Here is a 15000-nt window from a genome sequence, read left to right as displayed (position 1 = left end):
TCTGAAAGCCCAAAACTCCCGTGTTGTATATTAATTCTGCGGCGTACACACGCATTGCATCAAGTTAAACTAGTGAGCCTTTGACGTCATTTCCTCGATCCAGCTCTGTCAAGATCTTAAAGTTTGGAATGGCGGACCATTAAATTGGAAAATTCTAGTTAAAATAAACAGGAGTCTTCTTGAAATGAGAGCTAAAAACCTTGTTTGCTTAGTGTTTAGTTAACATAGTTTCGAAATCCAAAGAAAAATAACAATTAATTTTTTGATCAAAGGGGCACTTTAAATATAGTGAAGAGATGATACTGTTTTTTTCCGATGGTGACTTGGGGATACTCGGAAAAATGCGAGTGTTCCGAGTATCCTCGGGTCACTATCGGAAAACTATAATCTCTTCATTTCATCCACCGGGGTTAATAATCATACACAAGTTCCATCTCAGCCATTTGAAATATGTTATGAAAGAATGATAATAAATATAATCACTTTATTTAAGTCTCAAGGTTATTTATCCGAGTGCTCTACTAATTTGGGAGACTACAAATAAACTGAAATCAAAACAAATCAAATCAAAGGTTGGTTTTCAAGATCTTTCAAGGAGAGGGGAAAACCGGAGTCAGACCCGGAGAAAAACCTCTCGGAACAAGAACCATCAAACTCAATCCACATATGACGTCGACTACCTACTGATTAATGAATGTTTTAATTAGTAGAGAGAAACCCCTTCTTGTAAGGCGGATTCTTCTATAAACACCAACTAAGACAACCACAAAGGTTACTAGGTTATCTGCTGCATCATGTATTCATATTAAGCAAAAAACCCGGAGAAAAACCTCTCGGAACAAGAACCATCAAACTCAATCCACATATGACGTCGAATACGATGAAAGGCAAATGCTCTCACCACTGCGCCAGCGCTGCTTCCCCTTTTAACGTAGAATTTACTTCTATAAAGTAACGTACGATTTACTACTTTAAAACTTGACTAAATTCTTACGAAAGACAGACAAAGAACACGGCTTAACCTCCATACAATGAGTGGTAGGTTATTTACCAGATTTGTGCGAGGTTAGATTTACCAGATTTGTGCAACCTCACTCTCACTAGAGTGAGGTTGCAATTTAATGAAAAGTTATGGTCCGTTAATAGCACAGCCATACAGCTCAACTCTCATGGATATGTGGTTATGCCACGACATTACATAAAAGCGAACATATCTGCTCGTAATTCTTGGCACCAACTTGTGCGAGACAATTGTTCCAATGTCTGAATTTCCCTTAAAAACCTGAAAAATAATATTTAGCTATGTCAATTATGTCCCAGTAGTGCCCTGCTACTATATTTTATAAAATAATTAGGATAGTACGCGCACTCGCATTGGTTCTTAGGCGCCCGTTTTGATTGGCTGTTAGGAAAATAAGAGCGTGTATCAAAAAAATCTGTTTCAATCTAGAAGAAAAAACCCAGCAATTTCCTTCATTTGTCGAGTTATGTTTGAGAAATCATATATAAAAGCAATACAGGACATTTTTCCGTGTTTCCATAGCCACATCTAAACACTCGGGGCAGTTGGGAGAATTCTCGACAGTTATGCAAACCCTCGACTGCGTCTTGGACCCTCGACTGCGTCTTGGGTATGCATAACTGTCTCGAATTCTCCCAACTTCCCCTCGTGTTTAGATGAGGCTATGGAAACACGGAAAACGTCCTCTATTGCTTAAATATGTCTGTCTTCCGGTAGATTCTGACGTCGCAGCGAACCACTATATATGCGTGGTCGAGCTGTAAAGATGAAACAAGTTTTATCGGGGGGCTTGCTTTGTCATTCACTCATTCTTTCCAATTCGCGAAAAAAAAAAAAAGGAATAGTATAAACGTCTTGTGATCACTTAACCTTCTAAACGAAGTGAGAGTATTTTTTGTCATCCACAGTTAAATTGTTAACGATAAACAATGGATTGAAATTTGAAAACGCTTTGGACATCTTTTTGACATGCGCCGGTTAAGAAATTGCCACCCATGCACTGGCAATGCGAAAAGCATACGGAGAAACGGAAATTTGGCCAACCGGGCAAATACGAAGGTGGGAATCATTGTTCCACGCCCTTTTCCGCTCCTTCACTACATAGATATAAGTGCGCGCGAGATGTTAGGAATGTTGTAAGTGTGAACTACTCATGTGCAGTTCTTAGCTTTTCGTTTGACCCTTTTACGACCTAAAGACAGCGAAACCGCTATCGTAGTGGTCTCTTTTTTTATCTCAGTACTGTATTTTAAACTTTCCTCTAGCAATGTTTTCCTGAATAAGTTATTTATTTCTCTACTAATGGTCTTGAGGACAGTCTTTTTCAAACGACATTTACCTTTTCAGAACCATCGCTTCGATACGCATTCCAATTTGTTCCGTCCAAGCTCAACAGAATTTTGTATGAAGATACCCACTGAAGATGATAATCACTAGGCCTCCCCTGTGTTGCTATTTTTGTCACTACTGTCTCCTTGCCAAGGTCAATTTGCAACCACTGTCCAACGACATTTCTACGCGCCGACGAAGAGCCAGTACTTTGACTTTTTGCCGCATTGTTGAGCCTGGCTTGCCAGGGTTCATGTGCGGTTCCACATGTTGAAGAAGCCGTCACCGCTGAGTTCGGAATGGCCCTACTTTCCATTCCAAGTGGACTGCGGCATTCTGTGGTTAGAGTGATAACAAATTTTAAGGTCTTCACGGTTGAACCTTTAGCTGGAAAACCACGTGTGTCAGCATGAACAATTACGTGAAAGCAATGATCGCTAGCTGGAACTCAAACTCACATCCTGTGAGAAAACCCTTTCCTTAATCAACAACTTCAACCTGTTTATTCAAGCCTACCTCTGTAATTTGCACGCTTTATACATTTTTATGTTGTATTTGTACTCATTAACATTTGTCAGATATTTATATTCTGATTTGCGTCTCATGTAACACTTGCACTGAGGAAGGCTGGAGTTTCTGCCGAAACATGTTCATTGAAAATCGTTGTTTTGTATTTAATAGTTAACATGTCTCTCCTGTTCTCTAGACCTCTTGGTAAAATACAAAGAATAATAAAGCGACAACTTTCTTATGACAATGGTCTTTCAGGCTTCCCGTATGATTGTTTCAGTTCAGTTGGTGTACGAATATTCACCAGAATCAGTGTATTTTACTCAGGCTTCATAGACTCGATTCTCTTAATATAAGATTACAACTCCGATAGCCTTAACCTTCCCGAAGATTACATCAGATTCTGAACATTCCACACAAATATTAAATTCCCCGAACGCACTTGCGAACCTAACATTTACGTCATCACGTACACATGGATTAGCTTCTCAAATTGTCAATCCACTTCAGCTCATTACGCGGTCTGTCGGTTGATGTCCATCAAGTCAGTCGTTTAACATATTAGGCGGCGAACGAGCCTCAAAATAAGCGAAGAAAATTAATTGTGGTGCACGTGAGGCACCCATTTTATTTCATATTTTTGTGGTACTTTACATAACATCGACATGAAATGAGGCTTTGACAACAACTTGAGCATAACAAATGAACCTTCCACACTTTACTATTAATCTGAAATCAATTTACCTTTAGGATAATTCGCCCACATTGTACCACGTGATTCACGAAAGACGTACCATAGTACAAAGTTATATTTGAAGGTGACATTTTTTACATCGACATTGCCGTCCTATTTATCTTAAAGTCCACATAACTTCATTTTTGGGCATGACATACCTTCGCAAATCAGAGACGGTGTGCATATCAAGTCCATACCACAATCGAGCTGAGTTTTGCAAGGTATAGGACGGAAAGTGTTCACCATATATACGGCATATGGATTGCTGCTCATGTCTTCTGGATGAGACGCATGCGTCTTGTCACTCAGTTCACAGCGTTTGTCCATGCGATAAAAGTTGCTACTCGTACATCCGGGATATGCCATGCAACGCCAGATACAATCTTCTATTTTGTCTGCGGTCTCTGTCTTGATGGTGTGGTTTCGAAGAACTTGTCCCTGCGCGTAGTAAGTTGCTGTGCAAGAACTCGCAAATTCTGACCTCAACACCGAGTAAATGAGTAGAGATATTACGGCAAAATTCATTGCTGTGTCGACAAAGAACAATTTTAAAAGTCTCACAATTGTAGAGTATTTTTATTACAAGGCGCTAGTAAATTTTGATTTAGATTCATAAAGCTTAGGTCAAAGTCCGGCGTTTGAGCAGAGAACGGCATTTGAATATGAAACTTAGCGTTATGGAAGTCATTTCGCGATTATTCTGAGTCGTCAAGTAAAATATGTAACAACTAATTTGGATTGATAATGGTATGTTTGAAGAAGAGAAAAATGAAAATTTATGGTAGGGTTCCCACGTTCTTCATATAAATTCTAAAGGCGTTAGTTTTTAAAGAACATCTGGTGCTTCGCCGATGGCTGTTTGAAACACGAGAATTTGGCAGTATAACCCGAATTGTACAAAGTAAAATGCGGACTTTTCAAGTGTTGGTCATTCCTTCGTCTTGGGCAGATATTACAAGGGGGTAACCCTCGAATCGTCAGCTTTGTGAAATTTAGTCATTTTAAATACGTGGCTGCCAGCACGAAATTTCGTGACAAAGTTATTCTACGTTTTACGTGAATGGCATGCGGTGCAGCTGCTGTTGTGTCTACATTTCTTTCATTACTGGGCCAGTTTTGACTACAACAAGGGGCCGAGATATCTCATGGAGTGCCTTAGGGACTTTCAGATCTGCGACGGCCAAGTCAACGAAAACGTCACCTCAAAAAATATCTTTGCACAGTTATTTGTTATAATTTCGTCTCTTTCATGTCGCACAATGTGGGCGAAAATAGATTGGTACCGTGAGCGATTTCAGAGCAAAAGTAAAGAATGAAAGATTCACATTTGAACGCTCGTGTTGTCGTCAAAACCTCAAATTTGGTGATTTCACGTCGTTGTTGTGCAGAGCACCACACGAATATCTGCTAAAATGCGTGCCGCACGTGCAGCACGATTATTTTTCCTCTTTTAACCAATGATATTGTAGTTGTTTCGTGGCGTTCTCGTTGACGACCGCGTCGTTGATCTTAAAGTCCCTAATTTTTGTAGCCCGAAGACGCGCTGATTAATTAACTTTTCAATGTTTCACCACAACAGAAGTTTGTTGAACGAACCGGCTTATACTCAAAGTTTGTCAGGTTATCACGGAATAAATCGGTCTGAGAGTTTCAATATGGGCACCGAGCAATTAACGGTAAACGTCTCAGTGAGTGCACTCGCGACCGCTGAGGTATTTGTTATAATCACTAACAGAGAGACCTGGTAGAGAGAAGTTCGATACAAAAATCTTCAGATTTTTCAAGCCGCACAGACGGGAACAACTGCCAAGGTGTTTTCCTGTCGTTTTAAAAGGCACAAACATTTGATCAATTATTTATGAGAAGAAAGCCGAAGAAAGCACGTTTCACGGCAACTGGTGGGACCGAATCTAAAAAGAATGGTGTTTTAATATTATTCCCATTTAAAAAATGTCACTGAAGCAGTGCCATTAGATTTCGGATGGAACAGCGTGCCTCTAAATTTAACATATAGGGTGCGTTTTTTTGGGCAAAATCCAAAAACGGATCATGAATCCAAAGTATCCACACTCGAGGAGGATACTTCGGATTAAATCTAAGTCCGGTTTTTTGAGATTCATCATTTCAGCGTTTTTTTGGGGAAAGGATTTGAAAAAAGTATTTTTGACAAGTGGTTTTCCATGCAAAAATGATACACAACAGCTACCGTACATGACAGTTTAGCCCAAATGTTTTTACCGTACGATCGAAGACATGAAGAGGTCAAAAGTAGTTAGGTTTCCTGCAAATTTCACACCAGAAATTACACTAAAAGTTTCTTGACAGCAACAATATTGTTAGCACCTTTCCTACAGCTAAAAAAGCATGAATTCGTCATTTCTTTTTATAGATCGTTAAGGTATTTTTTTCTGGTAGCATTTTCATTTAAGAATTTCTCCAAAACAAACTTAACCGCTATTGCTGTTGAAATTTTAGCAAATTCGATAAGAAATGACCAGTCCGCGATAATGAGTATAAATATTAACTAAAGGGGAAGGAGTATAAGCTTTCACAATATGCAGACGACACCTCCTGTTTCGTGCGAGACATAGATTCAGTTCTAAAACTTTTTGAGAAATTAGAGGCTTTTAAAAGTTGTTCGGGATTGGAACTAAACAGATCAAAAACGGAGGCAATGTGGTTGGGAAAAACAATCCACAACCCACAAATGGCTTGGGTATTAACTTGCCCCTGAAGTGTGTGTGTCTCAGCGCTTGCTTCTACCGTGACTCGGAAATATCTGTAAAACATAGGTCAATGAACTCACATGATAAAGAGCAACTTCTCTCAAATAGATTCTTGTAACACCTATATACCTCTTTTTGTGGTGTACAATAAAGTTTTTATTATTATCATCATAATCATCATCATCATCATTATTATTATTATTATTATTAAACTGTAAACAAAAGTACAAATAACCTGGCAGCGCATGAGTATAGGCTACTTAGAGCCTCTTGTTTGATATGATTTCATTTGTGCACGACCCCACAAGCTATCCAGCGTTAAACATAACATAACGCCGTTGTTATGCAAAGTACCGGAAAATATGTGCTAAAATGCTTGCTGCTCTTGCAGAGATTATTCTTCCACCTTTAACCATCATATAACTGTTCTATAGCGTTATCGTTGCCGTAGCTGTCGTCTTTTCTTAAACTCCTAACTGTAAGTTAGAATACTGATCAAAGTCCAAGTTTCGAAGGTTATATGGTCTTGAGTCGTTTCTGGTAAAGATGGTCTCAAGATTACTTAGGAACCGGTTAACCTTCTTTCATTTAGTGTACTGAATTAATTAAAATTGAGGACCTCTGAGTCCGGCGGGGGGAGGGGGGGGGGGTGTTTGTTCCTTTAAAGATTTGCTTGTGTTCCCTTGTTCCCGAATGTACTTCCAAAATTGTTTTCAGCTTTTTGATCCCTTAAATGGCTTATGTTCCCTTGTTTCCTAAGATATGTCTTTGTTCCCCTGTTCCTTAGTTTATAAAATTTTAGCTACGTTCTCTTGTTCCCCCTGGGAGAACCTCAAAATTGCACTTCTTCAGAAGGTGCTACTTGAGAGAATTCTCCGCGCTTAAAATATGTTCATTGAAAGCTCTTTCTATAATCGATTAAACTTCCTCTGTTGAAGATGAGCTTGTGGATAAATTCAAACGTAGTTTTTAGGATGAGAGCTTTGTTGGTCAATAATAAATACAAGACATCGCCACCGTGAGCGGTGTCAAATAGGGCGCAAAAAACTGTCCTTTAGCATTCGTAAAGAACAAACATGCCTTTAATTTGTGCTTGATAATCTAAAATCTATGAACTCAGTTTAGTGTTCCAGAAAACTGAAACAGAAATATAATTTGCTTGATTCTGGAAATGATATTCATGGAGAAATTCGACTACCCTAAATGTTCAGGCAGATCCCTTCTGACAAAATTAAATGTATGTTATAGTTGTGTCCGTATAAATTTCACTCGTTTGCATTGCTTGATAATGGTTTCATGACCGGACTCCAAAAAGTTGCAAAATGAAGAGTTTTAACGTTAAATTTCGTGTATTAACCGTTAATTACTTGATTACTTGATTCACAACCTAATGATCTTTGGGTATAGCCCGGCTAGTTTAACAAACTTTTGTTGTGGTGAGACGGCCACTGAAAAATTAATACTGAACGCATCACATTTTCGCATTACAGGATGAAAACTCGGGTAAAACTGTGACTTGTTACTCAGTTGATTAATTACTCCGCGAAATACACTACTGATGAAACTGCTCTTTCTGAAAATGTGACGAACCCTATCTTTTATGGTGCATGCCGTAAAAACACATTATGAACTAGGAAGCACTTATAAAAAAACACAAACTCTAAGTGTACTCTCGATTTACAGGTTGGTATAAGGAAATCTTAAAAGGATTCAACAAACAGCTTACTTTGTTATAATCAGCAACAGAGAGGCCTGGTAGAGAAGTTTTTACACAAAACTGATCTGAAGATTTGTCGAACCGCTCAAATGGCAACAACTGTATACCAACGTTTCTCCAGATGTTTTGTCTATTCGCAGTTTTAAGTAAACAGTATAAAAATGTTGATTTATTTTCAGTCAATTATTAATGAGAGGAAGTAAGAAAGCCTGTTTAAAGAGGTTCTCTTTCACAGCAACTGATGAGACGGAGTCCAAAGAGAATGACACTTTAATATTTCATTTTAAAAGTGTCAAACCAGTGTCATTAGATTTGAAGCCGGATGTTGTTAGAGAAAACGTTTTGGGGGAACAGAAATCAACTCTAACACTCTTGGTTGACTCTTCTTTATTCCTCGAATGTGCCTCTGTAACAACAGCAATCGCTAACAACTAACAACTTACTCCCAAGTACTATTAAAGCATTTTTTATACCTACCTGTCAAGCTTGTGCCCATCATTTGTCATGACACATGTGCCGACATTAGCATATTCTTTCGTTAAGTACGATCTACAGTGAAACCTCTATATATTAGCCGGCCCAGTGGCCGCTTAATAGAGTTTCGTCAGAAATTAGCATAATCCTTAGTAGAAACGTCACCTTATTCTGAAACAAACACCTTTAGAGGCTTGTGACAACTTTTACACAAGAGACAGCTTTAATACCCGTCCGAACAAACTGAAAGAAAACTGAAAAACTTTATTTAAACACGTGACATTGATGAGCCTAAAAAAGACTCGTTACAAAAATGTACGTGTATCTACATTAGTATATAAATTAAGAAAATACTAGACTAAGAATCTATAATAAAATTACCTATCCATACTATAAATTTATAATAGCATCTAATTAGAGCAAGAATTACAGCGACACTCGTCCTGGCTCAACTTAAGTTTGTTTAGTTTGGCCATAAAATTCTTAAGGTTTGGGGCCTCCCTAACATGCAAAGGTATCTTGTTCCAGAGGCGGCACGCAATATACGAAAAAGATCTGTGTTTAAAACCAGTATTGGGGGTCGGCTGATCGAGTCTGCTACCATTGCTGCAAAGATTGTAAACACAGTTTTTCATTCTAAACATATTACTTCAATTATTAGGAAAGCTTTTGTTCACAAGTGTCAGAGCTTGGACCATGCGCCTATGCTTAATGGAATCTAAATTATACTGCAACAAGAACTGCTCGTAACTAATAGACTTAGGTAGATTGAAGAGAGTTCTAAGTACGTAATAATTGGCATTTTCTAACTTATCAGAGAAAGTTTGATTAATCCCTATTAGAAGAGGACTACAATAGTCAAAATGAGGTAGAGTGTACGACTTATATAATTTAACCGCAGCGTCACTATTCTGCGCAAGGCGGCTATTTTTGCATGAATTTTACTAAGAACCAATTTAATATGTGAAGAAAAGGTGAGCTTATTGTCAATCGTCACTCCCAGCAACTTAAGTTCATCGATAGTCAGAATATTATTTGACTTTAGAGTGAGCTGATAGTTATAGTTGGATTTGCTAACAATCATAACCTGCGTCTTAGTGGCATTGATGGTGAGGTAGTTATCTTCAAGCCAATGTGATAATCTCGCCAGGTCACTATTGATGTAGAATTCCAAGGTCGCAGCTAGGTGAGTTACTAGCAGCATAACCGGTTGTGTCATCTGCGTAGAGCCTCAATTCCATATTCTTGGTAATACGGGTTATGTCATTAATATATATATTAAACAAAAGCGGTCCCAAAAGAGATCCTTGCGGGACACCACATTGGACTACACGCCAGTTGGAATAAGCGTTCTCTATCTTGACTCGTTGCTTACGATTAATAAGGTAAGAGCGGATCAGTTGAATGGAGTGGTCCAGAAGCCCATATGCCGCTAACTTTCTTATCAGGAGGCAGTGGCATATAGTGTCAAACGCCTTACTCAGATCTATAGACGCCGCAGAGACTGTTTGTCTCTCATCTAATGCTTCTCTCCAGTCCTCTGTGATCTTCAGCAGTGCCTTGCAACAAGAATGCCCCTTTAAGAAGCCAGACAGGCTGTCGGAGAGAAGACGGCGTGAAACAAAGTAGTTATAATACAGTTGATTATACATAATTCGTTCAAAAATCTTAGATACACAGGGTAGAATTGAGATGGGACGATAATTAACTTTGGTAACTTCACATCCCTTTTTAAAAACTGGACTGATGTTGCTAGATTTCCACTCGCTAACCCAACAAGATTGTTCGAGACAATAATTTAACAAACGAGACAAAGGGGTCGCCAAAGCAGGAGCAGACGCTTTCAGGAGCCTCGGGGGAATACCGTCCACGCCAGTTGCCTTGGATCCGTTTAGATCTAATAATTCTGCGGCGTACACACGCATGGCATCAAGTTAAACTAGTGAGCCTTTGACGTCATTTCCTCGATCCAGCTCTGTCAAGATCTTAAAGTTCGTAATGGCTGACCATTAATTGTAAAATTCCAGTTAAAATAAACAGGAGTCTTTTTGAAATGAAAGCTAAAAACTTTGTTCGCTTAGTGTTTAGTTAACATAGTTTCGAAATCCAAAGAAAAATAAGAATTGATGTTTTGATCACAGGGGCACTTTAAATATATTGAAGAGATGATACTGTTTTTTTCCGATGGTGACTTGGGGATACTCGGAAAAATGCGAGTGTTCCGAGTATCCTCGGGTCACCATCGGAAAACTATAATGTCTTCATTTCATCCACCGGGGTTAATAATCATACACAAGTTCCATCTCAGCCATTTGAAATATGTTATGAAAGAATGATAATAAATATAATCACTTTATTTAAGTCTCAAGGTTATTTATCCGAGTGCTCTACTAATTTGGGAGACTACAAATAAACTGAAATCAAATCAAATCAAAGGTTGGTTTTCAAGGAGAGGGGAAAACCGGAGTCAGACCCGGAGAAAAACCTCTCGGAACAAGAACCATCAAACTCAATCCACATATGACGTCGAATTCGGTGAAAGGCAAATGCTCTCACCACTGCGCCAGCGCTGCTTCCCCTTTTAACGTAGAATTTACTTCTATAATATAACGTACGATTTACTACTGTAAAACTTGACTAAATTCTTACGAAAGACAGACAAAGAACACGGCTTAACCTCCATACAATGAGTGGTAGGTTATTTACAGATTTTCGTTCACTAGAGTGAGGTTGCAATTTAATGAAAAGTTATGGTCCGTTAATAACACAGCCATACAGCTCAACTCTCATGGATATGTGGTTATGCCACGACATTACATAAAAGCGAACATATCTGCTCGTAATTCTTGGCACCAACTTGTGCGAGACAATTGTTCCAATGTCTGAATTTCCCGTAAAAACCTGGAAAATAATATTTAGCTATGTCAATTATGTCCCAGTAGTGGCCTGCTAATTTATTTTACAAAATAATTAGGATAGTACGCGCACTCTCATTGGTTGTCAGACGCCCGTTTTGATTGGCTGATAGGAAATATGAGCGTGTATCAAGAAAATCTGTTTCAATCTAGAAGAAAAAAACCCAACATTTTCCTTCATTTGTCGACTTATCTTTGAGAAATAATATATAAAAGCAATACAGGACTTTTTTCCGTGTTTCCACAGCCTCATCTGAACACCCGGGGCAGTTGGGAGAATTCTCGACAGTTATGCAAACCCTCGACTACGTCTTGGACCCTCGACTGCGTCTTGGGTATGCATAACTGTCTCGAATTCTCCCAACTTCCCCTCGTGTTTAGATGAGGCTATCATTCTTTCCAATTCGCGAAAAAAAATTAAGGAATAGTATAAACGTCTTGTGATCACTTAACGTTATAAACAAAGTGAGACTATTTTTCGTCATCCACAGTTAAACAGTTAACGATAAACAATGGATTGAAATTTGAAAACGCTTTGGACGTCTTTTTCACATGCGGTTAAGAAATTGCCACCCATGCACAGGCAACGCGAAAAGCATACGGCTGAGAAATTTGGCCAAGCCGGCAAATACGAACAAGGTGGGAATCACTGTTCTGCCAAAGGTGATATGGTTATATCCTTACCAGTTTTCCCCTCCAACCCCTTTTCCGCTCTTTCACTACAGAGGCGTAAGTGCGAGTTGTTAAGAATGTTGTAAGTGAGAGCTATTCATGTACAGCTCTTAGTTTTTCGTTTAACCCTTTTACGACCTGAAAACAGCGAAACCGCCATCATAGTGGTCCCTTTTTTTATCTCAGTACTGTATTTTAAACTTTCTTTTCTCTAGCAATATTTTCCTGAATAAGTTATTTATTTCTCTACTAATGGTTTTGAGGACAGTCTTTTTCAAACGACATTTACCTTTTCAGAACCATCGCTTCGATACGCATTCCAGTTTGCTCCGTCCAAGCTCAACAGAATTTTGTAAGAAGATACCCACTGAAGAGCAGAATCATGAGGCCTCCCCTGTGTGGCTACATTTGTCACTACTGTCTCCTTGCGAAGGTCAATTTGCAACCACTGTCCAACGGCATTTGTTCTTGCTGACCAAGAGCCAGTACTTTGACTTTTTGCCGCATTGTTGAGCCTGGCTTGCCAGGGTTCATGTTCACTTCCCCATGTTGAAGAAGCTGTCACCGCTGAGTTAGGTATGGCCCTACTTTCCATTCCAAGCGGATTACTGCGGCATTCTGTGGTTAGAGTGATAAAAAATTTTAAGGACTTCACGGTAACCTTGAGCTGGAAAGCCGCGTGTGTCAGCATGATCAATTACGTGAAAGCAATCGCCAGCTGGAACTCGAACTCACATCCTGTGAGAAAACCCTTTCCTTAATCAATAATTTGAACCTGTTTATTCAAGCCTATCTCAGTAATTTGAACGCTTTATACATTTTTATGTTGTATTTGTACTCATTAAGATTTGTCAGATATTTATATTCAGATTTACCTCTCATGTAACACTTGCACTGAGCAACGCTGGAGTTTCTGCCGAAACATGTTGCTCCGCAACATTGAAAATCGTTGTTTTGTATTTAAAAGTTAACATGTCTCTCCTGTTGTCTAGACCTCTTGGTAAAATACAAAGCATAATAATGCGGCAACTTTCTTATGACAATGGTCTTTTAGGCTTCCTGTATAGTTGTTTCAGTTCAGTTGGTGAACAAGAATATTTAATGAAATGTATTTTACTCAGGCCTCATAGACTTGATTCTCTTAAGATCACAACTCCGATAGGCTTAACCTTCCCGAAGATTACATCGGATTCCGAGCACTCCACGCAAATATTAAGATGCCTAGAAGTACACCTCACAAATTTCCCAATCGTACTTAACAATTACGTCATCACGTACACATGGATTAGGCTCTCAAATTGTTACTGTAATCCACTTCAGCTCATTACGCGGTCTGTCGGTTAATGTCCATCAAGTCAGTCGTTTAACAGCCTCAAAATAACAATATCGTTGGTTGAGCGAGGCAAATTCATTGTGCTGCACGTGAGGCACCCATTTTATTTCATATTTTTGTGGTACTTTAGATAACAACGACATGAAATGAGGCTTCGACGACAACTTGAGCATAACAAATGAACCTTCCGCACACTAATCTTACTCTGAAATCCGGCGCTCGTATCAATTTACTTTTAGGATAATTCGCCCACATTGAATCACGTGACGTGATTCGCGAAAGACTTACCATAGTGCAAAGTTATATTTGAAGGCAACATTTCGTCGACGTTGCCGTCCTATATTTCTTAAAGTCCATATTACTTCATTTTTGGGCATGACATACCTTCGCAAATCAGAGACGGTGTGCACATCAAATCCATACCACAATCGAGCTGAGTTTTGCAAGGTATAGGTCGGAAAGTGTTCACCATATATATGGTATATGGATTGCTGCTCATGTCTTCTGGGTGAGATGCATGCGTCTTGTCATTCAGTTCACAGCGTTTGCTTATACGATAAAAGTTACTACTCGTACATCCGGGATATGCCATGCAACGCAAGATACAATCTTCTATTTTGTCTGCGGTCTCTGCCTTGATGGTGTGGTTTCGAAGAACTTGTCCCCGCACGGAGTAAGTTGCTGTGCAAGAAGTCGCAAATTCTGACCTCAACACCAAGTAAATGAGTAGAGATATCACGGCAAAATTCATTCCTGTGTCGACAAAGAACAATTTTAAAAGTCTTACAATTGTAGAGTATTTTTATTATAGGGCGCTAGTAAATGTTGATTCAGATTCATAAAGCTTCGGTCAAAGTCCGGCACAAGGCGTTTGAGCAGAGAACGGCATTTGAATATAAAACTTGGCGTTATGGAAGTCATTTCGCGTTTATTCTGAGTCGTCAAGTAAAATATATAACAACTAATTAGGATTGATAATGGTATGTTTGAAGAAGAGAAAATTGAGAATTTATAGTAGGGTTCCCACGTTCTTCTTATAAATTCTAACGGTGCCGGTTAGTTTTTAAAGAACATCTGGTGCTTCTCCGATGGCTGCTCGAAACGGATTTGAAACATGAGAATTTGGCAGTATAACCCGAATTGTACAAAGTAAAATGCGGAATTTTCAAGTGTTACGGTCGTTCCTTCATCCGGAGCAGATATTACAAGGGAGTAACGCCCGAATCGTCAGCTTTGTAAAATTTAGTCATTTTTAATACGTGGTTCCTTTTTGTGATACCGTCAAAAATTAGACCGTATCGAGATGTAAAAATGCACCTTTGTTTTCACATGGCTTGAAGAGCGAAACACATATTGAATTACCATATTTGTTTGTCGAGTGTTTAAAACGGAGAACGCTATGCCTTCAATGAATGAGTTGCCAGTAATCGGATCCCTGTTTATGCGCAAGGGGTTCTGGGGTTGCAAAGGGGCAAACAATGCAAGTCGCTGTAAGAAAATGTATGGCGGAAACTTATTTCGACGTCCAAATAATTATTTTGGAAAGAGATAACGCTTTTTTCGACAC

General features: G+C 39.0%; 2 protein-coding genes across 4 annotated transcripts in view; both read right to left on the bottom strand.

The window, feature by feature from the left end:
• Nucleotides 1-8151, bottom strand: part of LOC138027673 (lactadherin-like) — an 8420-nt gene extending 269 nt beyond the window's left edge. Inside the window, exons 1-5 of one of the 2 annotated variants that reach the window (XR_011127494.1) lie at nt 8049-8151; nt 3755-4123; nt 2361-2686; nt 831-1282; nt 1-631 (exon numbers count right to left, since the gene is read on the bottom strand). The exon at nt 1-631 is cut by the window's left edge and continues 269 nt beyond it. Coding sequence is in view for 1 of the 2 variants with exons in the window: in XM_068875236.1 (XP_068731337.1) it covers nt 1130-1282; nt 2361-2686; nt 3755-4121 (846 nt within the window). In the remaining variant the exon portion in view is untranslated. Of the gene's footprint in view, nt 1283-2360; nt 2687-3754; nt 4124-8048 lie in introns of both variants that reach the window. The other variant, XM_068875236.1, reaches the window with a different exon arrangement.
• A 388-nt stretch (nt 8152-8539) lies between these two features.
• LOC138027670 (lactadherin-like) overlaps nt 8540-15000 on the bottom strand; it is an 86050-nt gene continuing 79589 nt past the window's right edge. The window contains exons 2-4 of one of the 2 annotated variants that reach the window (XM_068875234.1): nt 13818-14186; nt 12390-12718; nt 8540-11414 (exon numbers count right to left, since the gene is read on the bottom strand). In XM_068875234.1, coding sequence (XP_068731335.1) covers nt 11262-11414; nt 12390-12718; nt 13818-14184 — 849 coding nt within the window. In that variant the 5' untranslated portion in view covers nt 14185-14186 and the 3' untranslated portion in view covers nt 8540-11261. The remainder of the gene's footprint in view (nt 11415-12389; nt 12719-13817; nt 14187-15000) is intronic. The other variant, XM_068875233.1, reaches the window with a different exon arrangement.

Source organism: Montipora capricornis, chromosome 12, assembly GCF_036669925.1.
Source record: "Montipora capricornis isolate CH-2021 chromosome 12, ASM3666992v2, whole genome shotgun sequence".
NCBI lineage: Eukaryota > Metazoa > Cnidaria > Anthozoa > Scleractinia > Acroporidae > Montipora > Montipora capricornis.
Note: the sequence above shows the minus strand (reverse complement) of the source record. Positions and strands in the feature narration are given on the sequence as shown.